This window comes from Mus caroli, chromosome 3, assembly GCF_900094665.2.
Source record: "Mus caroli chromosome 3, CAROLI_EIJ_v1.1, whole genome shotgun sequence".
NCBI classification, from domain to species: Eukaryota; Metazoa; Chordata; class Mammalia; order Rodentia; family Muridae; genus Mus; species Mus caroli.
In genome coordinates this window covers 82,465,709-82,490,047 of record NC_034572.1, presented here as the reverse complement: position 1 = coordinate 82,490,047, position 24,339 = coordinate 82,465,709, and the positions used below count along the sequence as shown (strand labels likewise).

The 24,339-nt window shown below is 47.7% G+C and overlaps 1 protein-coding gene across 5 annotated transcripts in view; it reads right to left on the bottom strand.

Moving 5' to 3' along the window:
* Adar (adenosine deaminase RNA specific) overlaps positions 1-24,339 on the bottom strand; it is a 39,267-nt gene that overhangs the window by 7,173 nt on the left and 7,755 nt on the right. For 3 of the 5 annotated variants that reach the window (XM_021159064.1, XM_029475005.1, XM_029475004.1), the window contains exons 2-8: positions 10,001-11,432; positions 7,637-7,820; positions 6,482-6,630; positions 5,830-5,968; positions 5,523-5,707; positions 526-751; positions 119-290 (exon numbers count right to left, since the gene is read on the bottom strand). In XM_021159064.1, coding sequence (XP_021014723.1) covers positions 119-290; positions 526-751; positions 5,523-5,707; positions 5,830-5,968; positions 6,482-6,630; positions 7,637-7,820; positions 10,001-10,716 — 1,771 coding nt within the window. In that variant the 5' untranslated portion in view covers positions 10,717-11,432. Of the gene's footprint in view, positions 1-118; positions 291-525; positions 752-5,522; positions 5,708-5,829; positions 5,969-6,481; positions 6,631-7,636; positions 7,821-10,000; positions 11,433-15,526; positions 15,642-24,339 lie in introns of those variants that run through there. The other 2 variants (XM_021159061.1, XM_021159063.1) reach the window with 2 other exon arrangements.

The window sequence follows — 24,339 nt, the reverse complement described above, 5'->3', positions numbered from 1 at the left end:
CCTGTAAGGAATCTCTGCCTTCGTCTTTTTTGGACTTGCTCACAATGACTCCAGGGAGGGTGAGAAGGACCTGCGTGTAGGCATCAAGAGGCCAATGTCTCAGGGACCACTCACTCACCTGTCCCCAAACTCACGACAACACCCATGTCCTCTGGATCTCTTTTCATAATAATGGCAGCCAGGATCTTGCGGCCGAGCAGGGAGGGCTGGAAACTGTTGGTCAGAGCGTTGAAGCACCTGTGGCTCAGCATAGCTATCTGGTCGTGGAAGGTGCTGCCAGAGAGAGGAAGCTGCGGACACAGGAGCGGGGTCAGGACCACAGAGCCCTGCCTGCGCCCACTGCATGTCAGTTGGCAGGAGAGTCACCTTTCCCCATCCCACACCCCAGACATGCACTCTACTGAGACCAAGACTGAAGCCTAGGAATCATTATGCAAAAGAGCCAAATCCTCCCAGGGAGGAGCAAGCAGAGGCCTCCCCCCCCGCCCCCCCAAGAAAGAGAGCACCAAAAGCAGATGTCTTAACTGTCTTTGGATGTGCGTCTGGGGACCTGGAAAGGAGGAGCATAGTTCTTCTGAGACTGGCCCCTGTTACTGGGGTTACCTCTGCGAAACCCAACTGCTCTGCCTTCTCGCTCTCCCCGATCAAGACCCGGAGGGCTGCATCCGCTGCATCCTGCTTGCCCTGTTTCTTGCTGTGTGCACACACGGCTGGAAACCAGCGGCCCCCAACTTTTGCTTGGTAAACAAACCTTTGGGATGAAAAAGAGAATGAAGACAAGCAGCAGAGAGCCCTGCCGGCCTGTGCAGTGTGGGGAGGGCTGGTTTCACTATGAGGGAGGCCGCTCTTGCAAACACAAGGACCTGCTGGTCTCCTTCCTTCGCAGGCACTTCTCAGATTTTTGTCATTCAATCTTTTTTTTTTTTTTTTTTTTGCTACCCATATGTCAGCTGCACTATTTCTTAGTATTTTCCTCTGAACAGATCCATCAGAACTATAAATGTATATAAAAGTAAATTTCATTTCATTACCATAAACGGGAAAACTGCCATTTCCCATAAATTGGAAGTGACTCTAAACTCATACAATCTTATTAAATTCTGTCTAGGCACTGTACTGGTACCTGCAAAGTCTCTAGGCTGTTCTTTATTTAGAGAGAAGATGAAAGAGCATTGGAAAAGGTTTCTTTATAGGCTGGGAAGAGGGCTCAGTTGATGAAGTACTTGCCTTGCAAGCACAGGACCTCCTCTCCTGAAAACAAAGTTTGGCACAGCATACTTGCAAGTAGAGGTGAGGACAAGTAGGTCCTTGGGGCTGCCTCACTAGCCTAGCCTAGCAGCAAGCCCCAGACCAAGTGAGAGACTGTCTCCAAATTTAAAAACAAACAGAAAGAAGAACAGTAGAGATGGAGCCCGAGGAACGATGCCTGCGCTCTGCTCACATAGCCGTGAGCGCACACACATACATGAAAAAGTTTTCTTCTCAAGTAGAAATGAAGGAGTAACTGTCTCCACACATACCCGGGTGTTTAGCACCCTCTGAACCCCAGACTTTAAGACTGGTCCTCACGGAGGCCAAGCAAGTGCTCTACCACCGAGCTGTATCCCTAACACTGTCAGATTTTTAAAGTATCCTGTTGTGGATAGCCCCGGGGCTAATTATATTTGATGTTAATTCCGGTCTCCTATGAGTGGTTTTTATCTGCCCAATCATCAGGACTCAGGGAAGGTGGAACAGAAGATAGAGAGAGAGGGAGAATATGGAAGAGGGAGAGGACACAGAAGAAGAGGAAAAAGAAAAGCGGAGCAGAAGCACATGGCCTGGAGAAACCGCAAGTTCTAAGGGGTCTCGCAGATGTAAAAGATGGCAGTGTATCGGTAGGTCTGCCCAATCTAGGCGCACAGCATGTATTCATATTAACTGAGTCGTGGTTTCATTGCCGGGGCATATTTGGGAGACTTACTGCAACAGTATCCAGTTTTAGCCTGGCAGTGGTGGCACATGCCTTTAATCCTAGATCTTGGGAGGCAGAGGCAGGTGGATTTCTGAGTTCAAGGCCAGCCTGGCCTACAGAGTGAGTTCCAGGACAGCCAAGGCTCTCAAAAAAAAAAAAAAAAAAAAAAAAAAAAAAAAAAAAAAAAAAAAAACCAAAAAAAAAAAAAACCCCCCAAAAAAACAAAAACAGAATGACTTGTTCCTTTCCAGCAGGCTTGAGATGGCCATAGGGGAGTGGGGGTGGAGGGAGACCCCACTGCTCCTGGGGCAAGTTCCTGCAAATCCAGATGGAAGCTAGCGCACAGCAGCTTGGAAAATAGCAACATTCTGGAATCCTGCCTTTCAGCCATATCCTAATGCAAGTTTAGTTCTGGATAAAGTAACACAGCTTGCCTCTCCACCCACGCAGAACTTCCCATTGCCCCTTAGCTACTAAGTAGAAGATTGCCCGGTTCCTTTCTAGCCAGTGGACAGAACTGAGAATTGCAGTGAGGGCATCAGAAAAAGGTCTGGCAGGCAGGAACTGTGTTGGTCTCTGAAGACCAGGACTCTGGCTATTCTGTCTTTGGAAAGGATGACCCCTTCCTTGTACACATACTTTTGTGTATTACAGTACATGACTAAGCTGGTTAATTATGAAACGAGAATCCTTTAGAGCTGTGCTTTCTAACAAAGAAGCCAAAGCCGCACAAGGCTTATAAGAACTGAACGATTTGATGTCTGACTACTTCAGACTCTCAGTTATCCTAGCCACACTCAAGTGCTCAGTGACTACATTCAGCCAGTGGACAGGCTTTTAGCAGAGACGGTTAAGATTTTATTTGTATTTTACATTGTGTATGCATGTCTGACAGTGCCTTGGAAGGCCAGAAGAGCATGCTGGATCCCGCAGGAGCCAGAGTCACAAGTGGTTTTGGGAACTGCTGAGCCTTCTCTCCAGCCCTCAGGGGGAGTAAGAAAGTACAACAGTAAGTATAAACAGTCCTTCTGAGATGTCTGGTGTCTGGAGCAGCAGAGACAGATGCTGGGTAGAACATGCAGGGAGCACAGTTCACACAACGCCTCTCAAAGATGGGTAAGGGTTTGGTGTACAGGTAATGGGCCAAGACAGGTTTCAAGGGAGAGATGAGGAGGAGAAAGAAGACGAGGAAACAACCAGTCCTCAAGAACACAAGGGGAGGGGCCTTGAGAGAGGAGGAAGAACGCTTCCTTCATACTTCCTGACAGATTCAAGGCAGGCGGCCGGCCTGGTGGGGAAGATCAAGCATTCCTTGTTCTGAACTGGGAGGTAAGGTTAGCAGTTTAGATTGCTGACAGTGATTTTGGTGGGTTCTGCGGCTAAGATCTGGGAGAGTTCTGTCAAAGTAGAAAACAGAATTTAGCAGGAAGCAAGGGACAACGGTGGTGAGAGCCCGTGCTCCACTCAGACCATCAGTGACTTCTTACTGTTTTTCTGCTAAAGCTCAGACAATCTACAAGGGTGCCACTGACGCAGCTGGTACCAGGTTCACCCTCCCCTCACTCCCTGCTCACCCACCAGACCATCTCTCTGTCCCTTTACTAGATCTGTCCTCTCCACAGGAGCAGATGGGACAGACAGCTGTTCCTTGGTGTCCATGGGAGATGGTTCTAGGACTCCCTTGAGGACACCACAGACACTGAGCACTCAAATCCTTGATATAAAATGGCATGGTGTTTGCAAAGGAGCCTGCGTATTCTGCTATGTGCCTACATCATCTCTAGTTCCTTACAATACACAACATAGTGGATGTACTGTGTAAGAAGTTGTTACCTTGGCTGGTTCAGGGAATAATAAACATCTGCGTATGTTCAGTATGGACACAGCTATATGTGTGAAGGGTATAACTGAGAATTAACCCAGATACAACACTTAAAAGGAAATTCGGTTTCCACTTCGTTAAGTCAGAAGATGCCGCTTCAATGGTCACAGGCTGCCTGTCCTGTCCTATGTCCCCTGTCTGCTCTCAGCCATCTTAAAAGTGATTTGCAAGCATCACTTCCTGGGAGAAGCCCTCCCCTGAGGGAGTTAAGCTGGGCCACAACAGATCCTTACTCAGGGCAGTCCAGCCCTTCCACAAGACTTGACAAGCCCTTCTCACACTGCCTTAGTGACAAAAGGGGCTCCACACACAGGTGCTAAGTGCTCCTGAATACCTTCTTGTGTACTAATAATTCTGGTTTCCTCTATGAACATGCAGATGCCGCACTTTGTTTACTGCTGGCTTTATGACAGAGTTCTTCAGAACCTGTACATGGTAACTCAGCCAGTCCTGGGGTTATTGTGTGCTTTTCCTTAGGTGGTCCTTTTACTCTGGATCAATTTTTCCAGGACTTTTCCTATACTACTTTGTTTTTGTGGAAGACCTTAGAAATGTCCCTGCCTTCTCTAGTGATTATTGTCATTTCATTTATTGTCCATCTAAATCTTGGGATTGTTTGGGATTGGGGTGCAGGAACGAGGGCAGCAGAAGCCACCTGACACCTGGCTCTCCAGGCACCCGACTTGCTCCCCTGCTGTGCTGTCTATCCATCTAACAGTTCCCACTGTTTCCACGCCTGCTGGGGTAACTACACTCACTACCTCTCTTTTCCTGAATTTTTCTAGCTATTCGTTTTAATTACTGAGACGGAATCTCTCTACCAGCCTTGGCTGTCCTAGGACTCCCTACACAGGCCAGGAACTCAGAGATCCTCCTGCCTCTGCCTCCTGGGGGCTGGATTTAAATTAAAGGCATGCTCTACCACACCTGGCTCTTCTGAGATATCCTTAAAGATTTATTTTTGGCAGGACTCAGAATCAAGTTTTGTAGTTCTAAAATAAATTCTATTGGTGACTTCTTACTAATGTTATTTGAGCATGAAGCTAAGAGTTAAGAGCACTGCCCAATCTTCCAAAGGACCTGGGTTCAACTCCCACTATCCACATGGTGGCTCACAACTGGTTTGTAACTTCAGTTCTAAGGTTTTCAGTACCTTTTTCTGGTCTCTGCAGGGACTGCATACACACGGTGACATTCATGCAAACAAACACATACAAACAAACGAACTAACTAATAAGCAAGCAAGCAAGCAAGCTAGCTAGCAAGCAAGCAAGCAAGCAAGCAAGCAAGCAAGCAAGCAAGCTAGCTCTCCCAGACAGTCCTTCTGGTTGAGTACAGGCTGCAGGTCAATGCATGTATCGACTTCCATGATGAATGAGGCAGGTACACCCAGCCAGTGCCCAGGAGGGTACTTGAAGGGATAGAAATGAAACTTTCCAAGGCATACTTTTTCAACCATCTGAATGATTTTTGTACGAAACTAAAATTAGCTCATAAAACTAAAAGGTTCACACTCAGCGGAATAGGGACTGAATTTTCAAGATGGCTGACCTAATGTCTTCATTATGCCTGGCAGACAATTTGCTCGCTTGTTATTCACAATTAACATGCATCAATTCTTTCCTTAAGCTTACAAGCCACTCTCAGCCCGTGACACATGGTTATAGCCAGGACTGAGATACTCACTTGGGTTCATGAGGAGGTCCAGACTGGTCAATGAGCTTGAACTCAGCAGCAAAGCCATGAGATCGGGCGTACTCCAACAAGCCGCCTACGGGGTTGGTGTTCAGGTACCTGACGAGCTCACCAATCCTCCTGATCTTGTTGGGAGCCATAGATTCATCAAGTGAGTCTGTGTTCGCACCTCCAGACTAAGGAGAAATTAGTCAAAGAGGAACCAGTAATATGTTCGAAAACTCAGAGGGACTCAAAGACAACCCTATTTGCCCACGTTGTAAAAACAGCCTGCAACTGGAGCAGGACGTCGGCCCACCTGGTCATCCGCTGAACTGGCTGCCTCCTCCTGCAGCGCCTTCATGGCTTCCTCTGCGGCCATCTGCTTTGCTACCTTCTTGCTGGGGGCGCTCACAGGGGGGAAGGTCTGGGCTCCTACTGCTACACAGTACTGGAACCTTAGCAGAAACGGTGGCAAAAGATCACAATGGCTGGGTGGAGAGGGCCTGTCACGCCTTGGTCAGGTGCCACCCTCCACCTCCTGCCGTTCTCATACATATCACCTCTGCAGTTATTCTGGCCTGGGAGAGCCAGTGCTTGGCCCATCTCCTGTCCCTAGGGCCTCCTGACTAGCTAAACACTCAACATGCAAGGGCAACCAAGTCTCCCCCTTTCCAGGAAGCCTGCTTTTGAACAATTATGAGCACAGAGTCCTCAAGGAGGGAGCTGCTAGGGCAAGCTAGGTCCTAAACCTTTGTGTCCCACCACACTGTCCACACTGTGACCCGACCTAGACCACCATTCCTTCCAACTCCTACTCCCAGATTCTTTGCTTCATAGTAGCACCCAGGCCCTGAAGGCCTCTTTCCAGACTGCAGCAAGAGAGACCATACAGGGAAAAGACTTCTCATCTCTGACGCTGCTCATGTCTTTCCTACTTTGGAGAAGCCACACATAAGACATAGACATACTTGGGGTCATGAGCAGGGCCTTCTTTGGACAGGAGACGGAATTCACAGGAGTTCCCTAGTTTGTGCATGCACTCAAGCAGTGTAGTAACTGGGCTCTTCCCAGAGAACAAGGATGTTGCTGAGGAGCTGGGGGCCTGAGCCTCTGCTGGCTGGAGGAAAGAGAAGGAGAAAGCATGAGACAAAACACAGACACTAAGAACACTCGTCAGTTCACCACAGCAGAAGGAGGCGAGAAGGCTGAGACTTTCTCTCCCCTTCTGGTTTGTGGAAACAATGTCTGCTCCTAGAGCTCAGGCTGGCCTTGACCCCAGGATGATTCTCCCACCTCAGCCTGCCAAGTGTGGCAATTACAGAGAGGGTCACCTTGCCCAGCTAAGAACTTCTTTTAGACAACTGAGTGTGAGGAGAGGCCTTCCAAAGGAGACGCTGTGGGTACAGAAAGGGCCGAGTTTCGGCTAGAGCGGAGAGTGGATCCAAGGTTTGTGATGGCTAGTTTTAACTGGCAATGTGACACAGCGCAGAAGCACAGGGAAGAAGCCCCAGTGAGGTGCTGTCTGTATCAGATTGGCTTGTGGGCATGTCTAAGAGATAGTCCTGGCTGTTTCGCTGATATAAGGAGACCAACCTTAAATGTTGGCAGTCCAGATAAAAGGTCATAGGCAATGACTGCTTTGCTTTTTTGTGTGCTTCACCAAGGAGTTCCTCTTGTTGTTACTGCGGCTGACTTCCTCCCTGATATCAGAACCAGCTTCTCTGGGCATTAGAGCATCTCTCCAGGAATGGCTCAGGCTTTCAGTGCCAGGCTATGAGGCCAGGGAGGCACTCAGCCTCCGACTCCCAGGGCTCAGCCTCTCAGCTCATTCGATGATTCTGGCCATACCATGTGCTAATCTAAGAAACCCTCTTCCAATTACTATGCTCTATAAGTGCTGTTCCTCCAGAGAACCCCGACTAATATACGGTCCTTTCAACTCTGACATTCTGCAAATAATCAGACCAGTACAGGCAGAAGAGGGGCTGGCTGGGGGGTGGGGGGTGGGGCATAGGGAAAGGCAGGAGCGCTATCCCAGAAGATTGTGGACTATTTGAGCCAGGACAACTTCCAGAGTCTGACACAAATGCCAAGGGTTACCTTCCCCAGGGAAGATCACCTACCTTCTCCGAGTCTTCCTCCATGGGACAGTGGGACAAGTCTTCTGGTTGTCCACTGTCTTTGGCTTTGGCTTCCCGAAGCAGAATCGCCATGGCTTTCACTGCTGCGTCCTGCTTGGCTACTTTCTTGCTGCCAGCCTCAGCTGGGGGAAACTCTCGACCATTGATGACAACCTGGAATTTAAATCTTGGTGGAAAGGGATTAGATATGTAAACACCAGGCTGGGTCACCCCTCTGCTCATTGTAAAGAGATCTCTACCCCAGAATGCTCTGCTACACACGGAGGGAGTGCCTTTCAGGATCTCTACATAGCCCTGGTTGTCTTGAAGCTCAATATGAAGACCAGGGTGGCCTCAAACTCCTGACTCTGGCTCCTGTGTATTATTATGTGAATGTATGCAGGTCAGAGACAGCTGTGGGAGCCAGTTCTCTCCTCTTACTGCATGGGTTCAGAGGACCAGCTGGATTTTATTTCATTCAGAGAAAGATGCCAAATCTCTTACTTCCTAGGTCTTCCAAAACATTGATGCCATAGTCAAGTGACGCCTGACTACAACATCAATGTTTTGTTTTTCATTTCTCCTTCTTTGTGACATAGCCTTACTATTTAGTAGCACAGGCTAACCCGGGTATGCTCAATCCCTGACAACTGGGATTATGGGCATGTACCACCGCACCGGGCAGCATCTGTGTTCTTATGGCTGAAACCCAAAGACTGACTAACCGCAAACCCACAGCTTCCCTCAACTCTCTGGAGGGATGGCACTGAGAGAACAAACAATGTTAGCCTCTAACAAAAACGAAACATGTCCTGGCTCTGCCAGTTTGGGGATAAAGATACCCCTTTGTTTAGCAGTAACTTGGTATCATGAAGGAAGGTCTGAAGAAACAGGTTACTGCTGGGAAACCCTTACCCCCTGGAAACCAGCCTGACTAATACAGTTCTGTGCCACTCACCCATCCTCTGGTCAGTGACATTTGAGACACGCCCGAGCAATACAGATTAACAGGCGACACGTAAGATTCTATTGCCTCGAGCTTTTGACGTGGTCAATGGATAAAAGCACCTTGTTGCTCAGGCTTGACAACCCGAGTTCAAGCTTGGGGACCCATGGCAGAAGGAGAACCACAGACTCAGGAAAACTGTCCCTGACCTCTATATGAGTGCCATGGCCCCTGCACACCCGTGCATGGTTTTTGGCTTGTGCCTGCTCGCTTGCATGCTCTCTCTTTCTTGAAAAAAAAAGAAAAAAGATTCTATTGCCTGCTTGATGAGGCCTTGTCTTACCTGCTAAGTATACTCAGTGTTTACACAGTTCTAAAATCATTCAACAGTGCCACTGTCCAGTGTTCCTGTCAGTAAGGAATGTAGGCTATATAGAAGTTGGAGATGTTTAGCTTATTCTCTGTTTCTCTAGCTACAACTTGCAGCCACTCAGCCCTAGTAGCTTCAGTCATCTGACAGGCCCTTCAGTAGCCCCTTCCTGGGACCACCCATCTTCCTCAGTCTGTCTCCTGGTGTGTGCAATCTCATAGTGCAGCGGTTCTCAACTCCTTTGGTGGTCAAACAACCCTTTTGCAGAGGTCATACATCAGATATCCTGCATACCAGATATTTACAAGTCACAACAGTAGCAAAATTACAGTTATAAAGTAGCAACAAAAAATAATTTTGTGCTCCGGGTGGGGGGATCAGCACAACATGAGGAACTGTATGTATTAAAGAGTCACAGCACTGGGAAGGTTGAGAACCACTGACACAGTGCAAAGTCTGACCAGCTGCCTGAGCGAGCGAACCTCTGACTTCTTGGCTCAGCAGCAGCAGCAGCAGCAAGGCAGCCCATCAATCACCCTACGCAGAGGAAGGTATAAAACTTGAAGCACCACCTTGGTAAGACAGGCAGGCAGCTGCGTGCTTGACTTCCCCATCCCGAGGCTGGGGCAGGAGTGCACATCCACTGTCTAGCAAGTGGCTATAATTCTGTCTGCCAGGCCACCCCAACACTGCTCACCTGTCTCTACCCTCCTCTCGGGAGCTTCAGTTTGGCTGAAACTGGCACAGAAGTCAAGTCTGTTACCTCTCACCTTAGAAGGCAGATGTGGGGGCACAAGTGCTAGTCATCTCTACAGAGGTTCATTTCAAGCCAAGACGATCATTCTCCCTTGCTCAGCCAGGATTCTGGCTACCCTGAGGTCTCTCATCCCTGATTAGCATTTAGAGAAAGAACCAACCAAGGATGACTAGGTAAAAAGGGAAGAAGGCAAAGACAGGAGCCACCAAGGACAGCACTCACAGGTAAACCAAGACAGTGTAAGAGCCAGAGTGTCTGACTCCCATTAGGCATGATTTCTGGGCAGTCTCTTACCGAGGTTCATGGGACGGTCCACTCTGCTCTATCAGGTTGAAATCACAGGTCTGACTAGTGAACTGAGCATACTCTAACAACCCGCTGACAGGGTTCTTCAGCTGGCACTCAGTTAGCTTCTTGTAGGGTGAACACCGTGGCAAGGTAGGGCTGTAGAAGGAGGGCATCTCCATGATGGCTCGAAACTCACCTGGTGCTGTGTGGATACTATTCAAGTTATCTGGGATGTCATCTGTGGCCCACTGGCCATTTTCAGAGGCCACATACCCTGCTCTAGAGGGGCCATTGTGATAAGCGTGAGGCCGCAGTCTCATTGGTCCTGGCCTGGCCTCATGCCTACTTTCATGCTTTATCGCAGGCTCCTGCCCATTCTCCACTCTCTTAGAGGCTGCCACACTGCTTGAGGCACCTGCTGGGGGCGGGTGGCAGGCAGGGAATGAGGGGCTTCTAGTGGCCTCTGGGACAGCCGTCGGGGTGGGGGCAGGAGCACTGTGCGTACTTCTCTTCATCTGCAGCCTCTCACGCTTCTTGTCCGTCAAGTACCAGATGGGAGGAGTTGCCCCTTGCCTGTAGACATCGCCTTGCCTTTCCAAGTCAATCAGTACTGAAGTCACATCTCGGGCCTTGGTGAGGCCAATGTTCTTAGCCAGGTTCAGGGCAGAGGAGTTTGACACGTTGAACAGATAGTCACAGATCTTCTCCTTGATTTCAGCCATGTCAAGAGGCTCAGAAGGTCCTTCTAAGTCAGAGGCAGGGTCTCCGTCCTCACTGTCCAAACCAGGCTCTCCTCTAGGGACTTCCTGGATACAACTGCCTGGATTCACAATTCCAGGGGGCTGAGTCCAAGCCTGACTCAAGGGCACAAGGCTCCACGAAGGAGGTTTCCCCCTTCCTCTGTGCAGCTTTCCCTTCCTTTCCAGGGAGTACAAAATACGATTGATGTCCCTTTTGGGGGTCCTGAGCTCTCTGGCTAGCACATGGGCAGTGGTGGCCTTCCCCTCCCCAAGCTCTTCCAGGCGGTTTAGAACCTTCTGCTCCGGACTTTGACTGATGCTCAGCTCCCGGAAGTGTGAGCAAAGCCCATCAGCTCCTCTCCATGGTGGACTCCTGCTGTGTGGGGGAGGAAGTGGGGGTCCTATGTGGAACCCCTGATTTCTGAGAGTCACACTCCTGGGGAACTCCCAGATTTCCAGTTGCCTGTCTTGGGCAGGTGGCCCTGGGAATCTTGGCCAGTGTCCTGGGAGGAATGGCGGCAGTGACTGGGTTTGTATTCCAATCAAGGGTGCTTCTGGGAGCCGCCCTTTGAGAAACTCTATCTGCTGAAGCTGGAAACTCCTAGGGTAAGACTCCAGCCCCTGTGGCTGCGGGTATCTCCACTTGCTATGCTCATAGCTAGGGTCCGAGTACGACTGTGTCTGGTGAGGGAACACCCCTGTAGAAGGCAACATGGAAGACAGAGCTTGAGTCAGAGCTACATATGAGCCTATGTTCCCTAGAGTTTGTGCTTAGGGAAGCTGTCCCTGCTTCCTAGCAGGTGGGGTAGCTGAGCTGCGGCCTATGTTCTCACTAAGGTGACTTTAGTTCACTACTGGCTACTGCTTGGAAGCTCATGAGAGACCACAGAAAAGGAGGAGGTTGCAAGACACAATTTCAGATGCCTCAGTGAGACCTCCAACTTAACTCTTGCAACGGGATATTAGGAGGTTGGGGTGGGGAGAGAACACTGATCTGGTCCGTGGGTCAGTCAACAGGGTCTGCAAGAGAGAAAGTGGGGACTGAGGGGCAAGAGACTCGAAGAATGGAGACAAGACAGGTTATCTGATCAAGGATCAAGTCTCAAAGTCTCAAGTCTCATTTATTGGAAGGCAACTATGGGTATATATGTACTCGCTGGGGAGTGCAGCTGGAGACACTTAACTACAAGTCCAGGATATATAGGAGAAAAACAAGATGCTATCGGAGTGTGTTCAACTGTGGTGGGCTTCTTGCAAAAACATCATGCTAGGAAAACAAGTCTCTCATCAGGGTGGACAAGTACCACCTGTAAGTAAATAGCCCGAGACGGCGGCGGCAGAGATGATAGCTGCTTTCTGCTGAGAGTTGGCTCCCAACAGAATACCTTTCCACTTACCCCTCTTACTACCCTCCTAAAACTAGAAAACACAGCTAAAAAGTGGGCAAGGGCACTTGTCACAGACTTGGTGGTGCCTTGGACATACACGTGACGGCATGTGCAGGATGGTATATGCACCATTACACCCCATAAACAAACGAGTGTAAATCTAGAAAAATAAGCAAATGATATTCAAGAAACAAACACAATACTGAAAGTGGGGAAAAAGACAGGACTTGGGGTGTGTGAGATCAGCCTTCTGAGTGAGTCAGGCTCTCCACTACATAGTACAGCCCCTTTAGTCTAAAACCCCGTCATGTGGATAATCTTGACAAGCAGAACTGGATGAGACGGAAGTTCACCTCCTCCCAGCTGAGGGAGGAGTGTAACAGCAGGAGCCATCTCCATGTGGTAGGAGGGCCTCAGTGACTTACCTGTCAGCCACAACCCTGCAGGACCAAAATTTGGGTACAGGGACTCTAGAGAGTTGCCATCTAAAACTGTCATGTGGTCCTCCCTCTTCAGTTGGCACCCAGGCTCACGTGGGTATGGAGACAGGCAGGGTTTGATCACCACGACCAGCGGTCCTCTTACCTTCCCCGGGAACTGCCAGAGGCGGCATCCAAGGACACCTTGCCATGAACAGCCTGCTGGGGAGCAGTGGTGACAGAGGTCATGGGATGGGGGGCAGTACATGAGGTGCTGTCTCTGACGTGCCTCACAGACTTCCTGACACTCCTGAAGGCTACAGGAGCTGGGCCACAGTCTTCTGTTTCCCACCAGTCATGATTGGGAATCTTACTGTCCCAATCACTTTTGTAGGGTACCTAACCCTGGGCTCCTCAATTCCCATGTGACCACAATCTTCACCTTTCAGCTGCATGATGTCTTTGTCTAGGACCCTACCAATATCACTATTATGTAACACGTTTGTACCCATCAAACCCTGAAACTCCTTTCTGGTAGGTGGTAAACATTTTCTAGTAGAGGCTAGATAATGGTGAGCAGCATATTCAGAACCAAAGTCCATCCCTGGCCTTCTTTCTGCGCCCCCATCCCACAGGAATTAGAATAGAGGTGTCATGGTGCATGACATGAGTAGCCCAATCACAGAGCTTAATAATGGGGGCTGTAGGAGATCTAATTAGTTAATAATGGGGGCTGTAGGAGATCTAATTAGTTTTTTGAGTGAACTTAGAGAGAAGACATTTTCATTTCAAGGTTAAAGTCGGTTTCTAGATAAATTACTTTTCTTACACTTATTTTATTTTTTATGTGTATAGGTGCTTTGCCTGCATTTATGTCTGTCCACCACATGTGTGTCTGGTGTCCACAGAAGACAGAGACCCCACCTCCCCCCAGAACTGGACAATGTGACACAATAGTAGCCACTGTTCTTATCTGCTGAACCATCTCTCCAGCCCTAACTACATTCTTGATTTAAATGGCTATTTTCAGACAAAATCTGGCAAATATGTGTGTGTAGCTACAAAGCAGTTGAATAAGTTATAACAGCCTCACACTGTGGAACATTAGTCACAATTTCTGAACATCTGTGTTGGATACATTTGCATTTTTACTACAGAAAATTTTGTGTATGTGAAAAGTGTAAATGGTAGAGTACATGTAAGTTAAGCTTTCTTCTGTTGAAAAGAAAAAGCCTGGTTGGGGGGAAGAGAGGGGAGAGAGAGAGAGAGAGAGTTCGTTCATATATGCACAAACACTGGAATGAGCACAGAAGAAATGAAACTAAGGAATTGACTGAGTTATTTCGGGGAGGTAGGACCAGAGAAGGGAACAGAACATGTAGTGCTATCTCTGACGTGGCTCGCAGCCTTCCCGACTCGCCTGAAGGCTACAGGAGCTGGGCCACAGCCTTCTGTTCCCCACTGTCGTGACTGGCAATCTTACCATCCTAACATATAACATCAAATATGGCCCTTCAAACACCATTCTAATCCTGCCTCTCATTTCTAGGACCAACAGATAAGTCCTTTGTCTTTACCATCTATGATCCATAGGTGAATACTGTAGTATATGTAAAAAGCGCTTTCCTTCAAGTCAGATGCCTGCAATATTTTGAGGGAAGGTATACACACACACACACACACACACACACACACACACACACCATTAAGAGCTGGGGAGATGACTCAGTGAGTAAAGCATTTGCCACACAATCTTAAGGACCTGAATCTGAATTTCCAGAACCCAAGAAAAACAAAACAAAACACAGTGTGGTATAAAAATCAGTAATTGTGAGACACTTGAGGGTATAGGGGACCAAGAAGAAAAATCCCTGGAAGCCTGAGGGCCCAGTCCCGAGGCCATCCTTTGACGTAGGAAGAAGTACAAGTGTGCGTGTACATCTGCAAAATTAAAAGTTGGTTGTTGGAGTAGGGTTTTTTGTTTGTGTTTTTGAGGTCATCTACACAGCTTTGGCTAGCCTGGGGCTCAGAGATACCTGCCTCTGCCTCATGAGTACCAGGAATAAAAGGCGCGTGCCATCATACCCCCCAAATTACAATACACACACACAAAAACACACACACAGTAGTAGAGCATTTGCTTATCAAGTGTGAGGCTATGGATACATCCCATATAGCTTTTTTAAATTTTGAAGGATAAACCTGGGTGGGACATGCCTGCAATTCCAGCTCTAGGGAGAAAAGACTGGTGGCTTGCTCAAGGGCAATCAAGGCAACACAAGACACAATGCCTGCATTCCAGCTCTAGGGAGAAAAGACTGGTGGCTTGCTCAAGGGCAATCAAGGCAACACAAGACAAGTAGAAACTGCCTCAAAAGCAAACAAACCAGCATGGTCAAACCAAGGCAAGGGACAGTCCTAATCCCACCACAAGGTCAGTTTCCATCCCCACTGCTTTCCAGAATGACAGATTCAGTGCTGTGCACAGCATGAATCCTCTGAATCTGGGTTTTTCTGTTCAGAACGTTGCAGCTGGGGCTCATGTACGACATCACAAGTCTCCTTTTAGTGCTAAGTAGAGTTACACGAAGCTTACCCAGTGCGCTGCAGGAAGACACCCTTCTTGGCCATAAAGCAAAAGACTTCCCCCTGCTGGTTAGTTGAGATAATTTAAATTTCTCAGGAAGTTGAAAAAGCAAAGAGGACCATGAGAAAAGTTGCTCATGTTGGGCTATAGCGGCTCAGCAAGGCGTCAGGGGTCTTAGCAGAAAGGGAAGGGGTGTCTGCCTCGGCCTGGGTCCTTGTCTGGCTTAGACGCAGGTCTATCTTCTGACCAGCCTCCTCCCTGAGACTGCTCAAAGCTACAAGAACTAACTGAACAGAAATCCCCAGAAGGGCTGGCAGTTCGGCTTGAGAAGGAGAGCGTGACCCTCGTAATTCACACTACGCGAGCCAGATATGAGGGTGCAGACCCCGCGGGCTTACCTGTGGGTCCCCTGAACCCTTGAGACATAGTGCCGGCAAGGCCCGCACCTGTGGCCGTAAGATGGCTGGCTCCCCAGAGTTCACTTTCGTTTCCTTGAAAAGGCTTCCCCGCCCAACTGTTGGGCAGAGGAGGGAGGGGTTAGCTCCCGGTAGCCGAGCAGCATCCTGCCCACCATAAGGGCTGGGCCGCCGTAGTCCACGCCCACCGCCTTCCTCACCACTCCACCTCCGCTAGCAGGGCACTATATAAGTTCTCTGAGAGCTTGGGTGCAATTTACTTCACTGACAAGCTTATTTTTGTTCACGGTATTTTGGAAAGCTTCACTCGGGCACTCAACAGCGCCCTCTCTGCCCGGTGAGGAAGTTCCTTTTCCATGTTTAATCCCGACGGTTTACGAGATTTACAAGTCTGTCCCCTCCTAGAGTGACCATTGGCCAATGCCCTGTCCCCACTAGCCTGTCCTTCATTCACCCTGTTGGCTGCCCCAAACTTCCTATCTTTTTGTAGATAAAATTCCTTACCTTCACGTATTCTGTTCTTTGGCCTAGAATGTTCCTCTCCCTTTCCTTGTTTTGTCTTTGAGACTTCAGAAGAATTCCACTTCCATATCCCTGGGTACCTGATGCGTTTGTACCAGTGTCAGCACCCAGCACATGGTGCAAGTAGGTCAGCATGTGGCAGTCTGGGCATCTAGTGTGTGCTACAACGTCAGCACCCAGCACACAGTGTAAGTAGGAGCCCCAGCATGTAGCAGTCTGGGCAAGATGGATGGCTCAAAAGTCACTCCCAATCACGTCCTCCCTGCTGGTATAGCTGCCTTCAGTGCTCCTGGGGGCTATCCAGTGGGCAGGGCTGTTCTAGCCTATATCCCCTGCACAGTGAGTCTCAGACAGTCAGTCATAGGTGAGTGGATAATAGTGCACTCTAAGTAAAAACAATTTGCAGAACAGAAACTTGGGGGGGGGGGCGGAATAAAAAATGGCAATCAACACAGGAAAAGAGCTCAATCTTGTGCCATCAGGGAAACTCAGGAAAGGTCACAGTGAGTAGGTGTTCTTGTCCACTTGCCAGTGTGGCACCATTAACTAGCACATAGGAGGACCAAGAAGGAGCAACCCCCAGTGACTGCAGGAAGTCATTACTTAGAAAAACACACCCCATGGTTTAACCATTATATGCATATAATAGCAGGATAAGCTACACAACACTGGAAACAATCAAACAAAAGTAAGCAAATGTTCCCATCTTAGGCTATTACACAGCAATTGAAGTAAAAACCACAGCCAAATGCAACAGACGGGAAACAATGTAACAATACTGAAAGAAGACCTCTTGTCCCAAACCAAGCAAAACCAAGGTGAACCATGTACTGCACAAGACAGGTGAAGGCATTCTAAATGGAAGGGATGCTCTGGGGGCTAATGATAGTGCAGATTTTCACCTGGGTTGTGGCTACATACGTTTGCTTAACTGTTATGCACTGGTGATTAATTCATGTTTACATATATGTGTATGTATGCATGCTATCTTCCACAGGTTTAAAAGGCAACAAACAGAACCGACCCTCCCTGTAGTATTCTAGCCCCCTCCCCACGTTCTCTGCTCCGCTCACATCGCGTGTGTGGTGCCATACCTCTGCTTTCTGCCTTCCTGCTAACTAATCAGGAAGAATCTGGAGGAACCTTCATGGAGATTCTGGTGCAGGCAACTGTCCTCCCAGCCCTCAGTCCACTGGAACCAAACACAGGAAGGGCTCCCAGTAGAGAGAACTTGATCTCCGCCTAGATCGGTTTATGTCTCGGAAGAACAACTGCTCTTGTCAGATCTCAGCCACTGAGGACCCGCAGACAGTCTCATTCCCAAACTTTGTCTCGCTCCCTTGATAACTGTCCTAACTCTCCCAGGCTCACTAGGTGGTACCTCCACTGCAATCTGTGGCTGTTTACCTTTTCCAGGTTTTCCCCTCAGCTGGAGGGCCTTGGGAACAAACAGGTAACAGTCCTGTCACAAGCAGCTTACTTCCCTAGGAGCTTGGGAGCCTCCTGCCAGGTTCCAATTCAGAGGGCTATTCCTTAGTCACCACCCAAATAACTCAGTTGTGTCTAAAATAAGGTATCACAACCTCCCCCTTGGTGCTTGCAGGCCAGGAAGATTTATTTATTTTATTTATATGAGTATACTGTAGCTATCTTCAGACACCCCAGAAGAGGGCATCAGATTCCATTACAGATGTTGTGAGCCACCATGTGGGAATTGAACTCAAGACCTCTGGAAGAGTAGTCAGTGCTCTTAACCACTGAGCCATCTCTCCAGCCCCGAAACATTCATTTTCTAAACTCACAGGGCCTTCCCCAGCAGTCTAACTTGCTCAAATAATCAGGGAGGCTTTCAGGAGACAGAAGAATGATGTATCAGCTAGCTATACTGACCCTGAGAGATGTTCTACAGATGTTGGTAGCCAGGACCAGCTTTTGGTTTGGTTTGGTTTTTGAGACAGGGTCTCATACAGTTCAGGGTCACCTAAAACTCTTCCATATACAGCTAAGGCTGACTCTGAGCCCTTATCATTCTGTCTCTTCCTTCCAAGGGCTTCTAATTTTGAAATTACTAGAAAGCAAGAACTGTTTTGGGTAGCTGTCTGTCCCCCTCCCCCTCCCCAAAAAAAGAGAGAGGTCTCCAGAAGAAGGGACATCCTTTTATTACTGAGTCAGAGTTCTCCAGTAAATGAAAAGATGTGTATGCCAGGTAAGGTTAGTGGTTACACAATAAAGTTATAATATTAATGACAATGCCAAAACAACTGTCAAAACAACAGCTAACAGTCCTGTGTAGACCATTCTGAGTGCACATCACACACATTTAGCTTCATGGGCAGCCCATAAAATCTCTCTCTAAACCCTATGGCTCTATGTATTAAATCCTGTCTGGTGCTCAAGCTGCTTGTCCTATGCAAGCTCAGTCCTGTGAGTAGTACTTGGTCAGCTGCTGGGGTGGCTCTGGCCAGTAGAGACTCAGCTATTGGCCCACATCTGGGCCCCACTGAGTTAGGACTCAAGGTAAGGGATTCTCATCCACTGTTTTTCCTTCCTCTTCTCCCCCAATCCCAGCCTGAGCTCTGCTCAGTCCTAGCTCCTGCAAGACAATGGCCCCATCTTTAGCTTGTGGAGTAAGTGTTGTATGGGGTCAGCAACAACAGACTGGGCCTTGAGTGCTGCAGTGTTTCTTGGAAAACAGGTGGATTTCACTAACAGTCAATTTGCCAGATGGACAATTCATAAAATAGCCAATATATGGAATTTACTTTTTCTCCTTTTTTTTTTGTTGTTGTTGTTTTGTTTTGTTTTGTTTGTTTTGGTTTTTTTGAGACAGTTTCTCTGTGTAGCACGGGCTGTCCTAGAACTCACTCTGTAGACCAAGCTGGCCTCAAACTCAAGAGATCTTCGTGCCTCTTCCTGTTTCTCCCTGTTCTTAATTGAGCAGTTTTTATTCCATCTTCCTAACAGAATTTAATGGTACCGTGATGCTGTCTCTTACTGTCCTAGAGCAGAGACTGAGGAGGAACCTGGGTTGGGGAGGGGCCAGCTACTCACTACAGCGGGCCTTTCAGAGCCCCTGCTGGCTGACTACATTGTTCCCACAGCCTTCCCTGCAGGGGCTCTGCCTTTCCTAACTCCTCTAGTCTTTATTTTCTTGGAAATAGGATTCCACCTTGTTGCTCAAGATCCTCCAGTCTCAGCATCCTAAGTGCTGGGATTTACAGGTGTGTGTCACCATACCAGGCCTTTTAACTCGGTTTAAAATGTCACTTTTTCGCCATTGACAAGTTCACAGAAATCTCCATCTACACACAGAGAAGATCCTCTGAAGTCGGAGGGCAGTGATGGAGATGCTGACATTAAAGACGACAGTGATGCAGCCCCAAGCTGAGCAATGCCAGTAGTCACTAGGAACAAGCAAGGCCAGGCACTTCCTCCTCCAGAGAAAGCTTGGTGCAGTGACACCCAGCAGCCTCCAGAGCGAAGTGCTGAGTCACCTGTCTGCAGTATTTAAGGCAGTTTGGGGCACACTGGCCTTGCTGGGAAAGTGCACACACTCAGTTTTCCAATACATACTCAAAGCAACTGCCGTGCCCCATGTAAAGTGTCATCAACACCTATAATGCCAGCACTCAAGAGGCAGAGACAGGAGGCTCTCTACACTGATAGAGCCAAGTGTTTAAGGCCAGGCTAGGCTACTCAGTAAGCTCTGTCAAAAATAAAATAACATAAAACTGAAAATACTTAATACTGGTTTGGGGACTCTTTGGGGACTTTCACAATCTAATTTTGATTCTGGAACCTACCCTGGCTTTCTCCAAAGTGTTCTCAAATCTGATTGGGTTACTGCTGCCTTTTGAAGGTTACCCATCACTCTTAGGATAAAGGTTCAGGCCCAAAACAGTGTCCGCCACAATGTATACTGTTGGCTTGGCCCACCTTCCATCTTGTTTGCCCAACAGTCAAATCACACTTCTTCAGGCTTGAAAAGTCCAGCCCTAGTTTTCTGATAGTTCCTTTCCAACACCCGGGGATAGAGGGCATATCAAGTTTACAGTGCCCCAAATCCTAGGGCCTTCTTTTACACTTACTACCCGCTGTACTTACACACTTACATGGTCATTTCATTAATCACGTCTGCTTGCCTGTGCAGGTAGAGCTTTCACTCTCGTGACACTGCACAGAGCCTTGCACATAGAAAGTATTCAGCAAACACTCATCCAGTGAATATTTACAGTGACTGAGTCAAGAGAAGCAGCAAGCATGGTGGCATATGATGCCGATCCCAGCAACTTGGAAGCGTTGGGAGGCTAACCTGGGCTAGTGAGACCCTGTTACCAAAGGGGGAAAAAAAGCCAGGTATGACAACTCTGCCCATTAAACCTAGCACTCAGGGTGAAGAGGCAGGCAGGTCTCTGAGTTTGTGGCCAGCTTGCTCTCCACAGTGAGTTACAGTTACACAGTAAGTTGATGTACAGAGACATGTGGGAGAGGGAGGAGGAGAGGAGGAGGGACTGGAGAGATGGCTCAGCAGTTAAGAGCACCTGTCGCTCTTGTAGAAGACCTGAGTTCAGATCCCAGCCCTCTTCTAGCCTCCATGGGTGCCAGGCAGATTGTGGTGATTTGAATATGCTTGGCCCAGGGAGTGGCACTATTAGGAGGTGAGGCCTTGTTGGAAGAAGTTTGTCAGTGTGGGTGTGAGCTAAGAACCTTGTCCTAGTCCTAGCTGCCTGGAAGCCAGTCTTCTCCTATTTGCATTCAGAACAAGATGTAGAACTCTCAGCTCCTCCTGAACCATGCCTGACTGAACACCGCCATGTTCCTGCCTTGATGATAATGGACTCAACCTTTGAACCGGTAAGCCAGCCCCAATTAAATGTTGTTCTTATAAGAGTTGCCTTGGTCATGGTGTCCCTGCACAGCAATGGAAACCCTAAGATACAGATATACATGCAGTCAAAACACCCATATATAGAGAATAAAACTTAACAACAACAAAAAAGAACAATCAAGGATCTATCTTCTAAAGTTAAACTTGCAAACACAACTGCTTTGCAAAGCAACTGGACATTGTACCAAAGGCCTTAAGTATGTGTGTAATTTCAGTTCATGATGATTATAAGGTGACTATATCACTGAATCACTGAACTAACTAAACAATGTAATCAATGATACAGCTTTAATCAACCTGGAAAGCCGTCATACATGTCTATATACTCTTAAATTATGTCCTTAAAAATGTCTTAAGATGAAAATTTTTTTCACCACTTGTGTGTGTGTGTGTGTATTTACAATCTTTATTGTTTTTTAGTGTGTAAATGCATACAAACATTCACGTGTGTGTAGGAAATGCGTGTGAAGGCCAGAGAACAACCTTAGGAATACAGCTCATATTCTTTAAGCAAGGGCCTCTCACTGGCCTGAAGCTTACTAACTATGTGGGGTGTCAGCCATCAGGCCACAGGTCCTCCTCGCTCCATCTCCCAGCACTGGGATTACAAGTGTACACTACTATGCTGGCATGGAGTTTCTGTTTACTTGTTCTGTTCTGTTCTGTTCTGTCTTAAACGTGGGTTGTGAGGACCAAACTAAGGTCCCCTGCAGACATTTTACCCTCTGAACACACACCCCGGTCTCTAAGCTTTATTTTATTTTATTTTATTTTATTTTATTTTATTTTATTTTATTGAGACAGGAGCTCACTATGTAGACCAGGCCAAGCTCATAGAGATCTACCTACATCTGCCTCCCGAGTGCTGGGATCAAAGAACCATGATGCCCATCCTTAGAACATTTTCTTCACAGCCCCAACTGTAGCCACCCAAATGCCCTTCCAGTGCTGAACAGACCCTCAGGGCTATTCAAAGGAACACTGAAGACAGCTCAGTTTGTAATGTCCCTGTCACTCAAGTGTAACGACCTCAATTTAGATGCCCAGCACTCACATAAAAAGCTAGACCAGCAGTGTGCATCTGTAATCCAAGCTGGGGAGAGAGATGGGGGTCCCTGGTGCTTACCAGCCAGCTGAATTGGTGCGCTCCAGGTTAAGTGAGGAACCCTGTCTCAGAAAACAAGATGGGGAGAAATGGAGGTAGACACTCAGTATCCAACAGCTCTGGTCTCCGCCATGCACTAAGGTCCTTTGCAAGCATTTTACCTACTGAATAGCCCCCGTCCCTCCAATTTCTAAACTTTATTTTATTTTGAGACAGGATCTTACTATGTAGACAAGGCTGGCTTTGAACTCATAGAGATCCACCTGCCTCTGCTTCCTATGTGCTGGGATCAAAGCACCATGAAGCATACATGTATACATATATACTCCATGCATACACACACACACACACACACACACACACATATCACATATATACCATACACATAGCAAATAAATAATGTAAGCTAAGTGTGGTAGAAAAATGCCCATACAATCCCACCACTTGGGAGATTGAGACAGCAGAGTCAGGTATTCAAGGTCATCCATCCTCAGCTATAACAAATCCAAGGTCACCCGGGCTATGTCAGACTATCTCAAAAAACAAAACAAGAAGCAAACAAAAAATGGAAACACAAAAAATTACACACTCCATAATTCCATTTCCATGGGATTTTAGAAGGACTCCGGTGAAGGACATGAGAACTGTAGTTGTGTCCAGGAGTAGAGACTAGAAATAGACTTCGGTGATTTTCTAGTAGAAATGTTTTATTTCTTGATTTAGCTACCAATGAAATGCATTTACTTTCTGTTAAAATACAGGATGAGTCACATAAAATCTGTACATACAAGCACATACATCATCTCAGAATAGTTTTAGGAGCTCGTGAGAAGGAATGGGCAGAGGCTGAACAGATCCCTGCACCTACACACAAACAGGCTGTGCACTCAACTAGTGCCCAGTTAAGTATATAAACCAAACTTCCTGCAGCAATTTCTGAAATGCTAAGAATACTAAAATAATGGGCTGTATGAATGACCCTTGACTTTCAGTAGGGCTACATTCCAGTACATCCACCACCGACTAAAAAGGAGAAAGTGCATGTGTTATGCTACATGCTGACACCCAGCTTGGCATCCAGCATAGCTGTGAAAAGCCCTCTGTGTCCCTTGGACAGTGTGGCTGGGTACTCCCAGAGTATGGAACTGCACATGTCTGGGAAAGATCAGACTGTGAAATACGTTTCTATTGACGTGTATGCTCTTTGCATATATAATGAAGTTGAAAAGGCACACAAGCCAGATCAGCATAAGCCAGGAGCATCTGTATTGAAGAGCAGTTTCACAATATAGTACAATATAACAGCACGGTTGAAACAAAGCACAGACTTTCAGTTAACATTCTTAAAAAGTAATGTATTTCTAATTATGCGTGTGTATCACACACACACACACACACACACACACACACACACAGAGAGAGAGAGAGAGAGAGAGAGAGTGTGTGCCTACAGAGGTCAGAAGAGGACACTGGCTTTCTAAAGCTGGAGCACTAGGTGGTCATGAGCTGCTGCCTATCATGTATGCTACTGTCTTAGTTAGGGTTTTACTGCTGGGAACAGACACCATGACCAAGGCAACTCTTACAAGGACAACATTTAATTGGGGCTTCTTACCTCCTTCCAGCCTAGCAAGGCTGGCTGTGACCATCTGCTGCTTAAGCGGAGCCACCTGCTGTGCTGCCCCTTTGATGTGTCACTACCTGTCTGAGGCCCAACCTGCCTGAGGCCGAACCGGTTCTCTTCCAGAATTTTCCGGAGTTAGCGAGTTCCCACTAAAAAGCTGACTTATCTACTTCAAAGGAACTTTATATGGCTAGAGATGGGCCTCCCCTCTTCTTTATAAAGTGTGTTTGCTACCATTAAAATTGAACCTTGATCAGAATGACTGTCTTGGTTACGTCTTTCTCTCATCTGCCTAGCTCCCTCTTCTCTTCCAGATTCCAAGATGCCTTCTCAGAACAGAACCCAGACATGTGAACCGCTGGCCGGACACAACAGGGCCTGGCTTACAGGTTCAGAGGTTCAGTCCATTATCATCAGGGCAGGAGCATGGCAGCACACAGGCAGGAACGGTGCAGGAGGAACTGAGATTTCAACAACATATTCCAAAGGCAAACAGGAGAAGACTGACTTCCAGGAAACTGGAAGGTTGATCTCAAAGCCCACCCCAACCCCTACAGTGATACACTGCCTCCAACAAGGCCACACCTCCTAATAGTGCCCCTCTCTGGGCCAGGTGTATTCAAACCACCACAGCTGCTTTCTGAACTCACATCCTC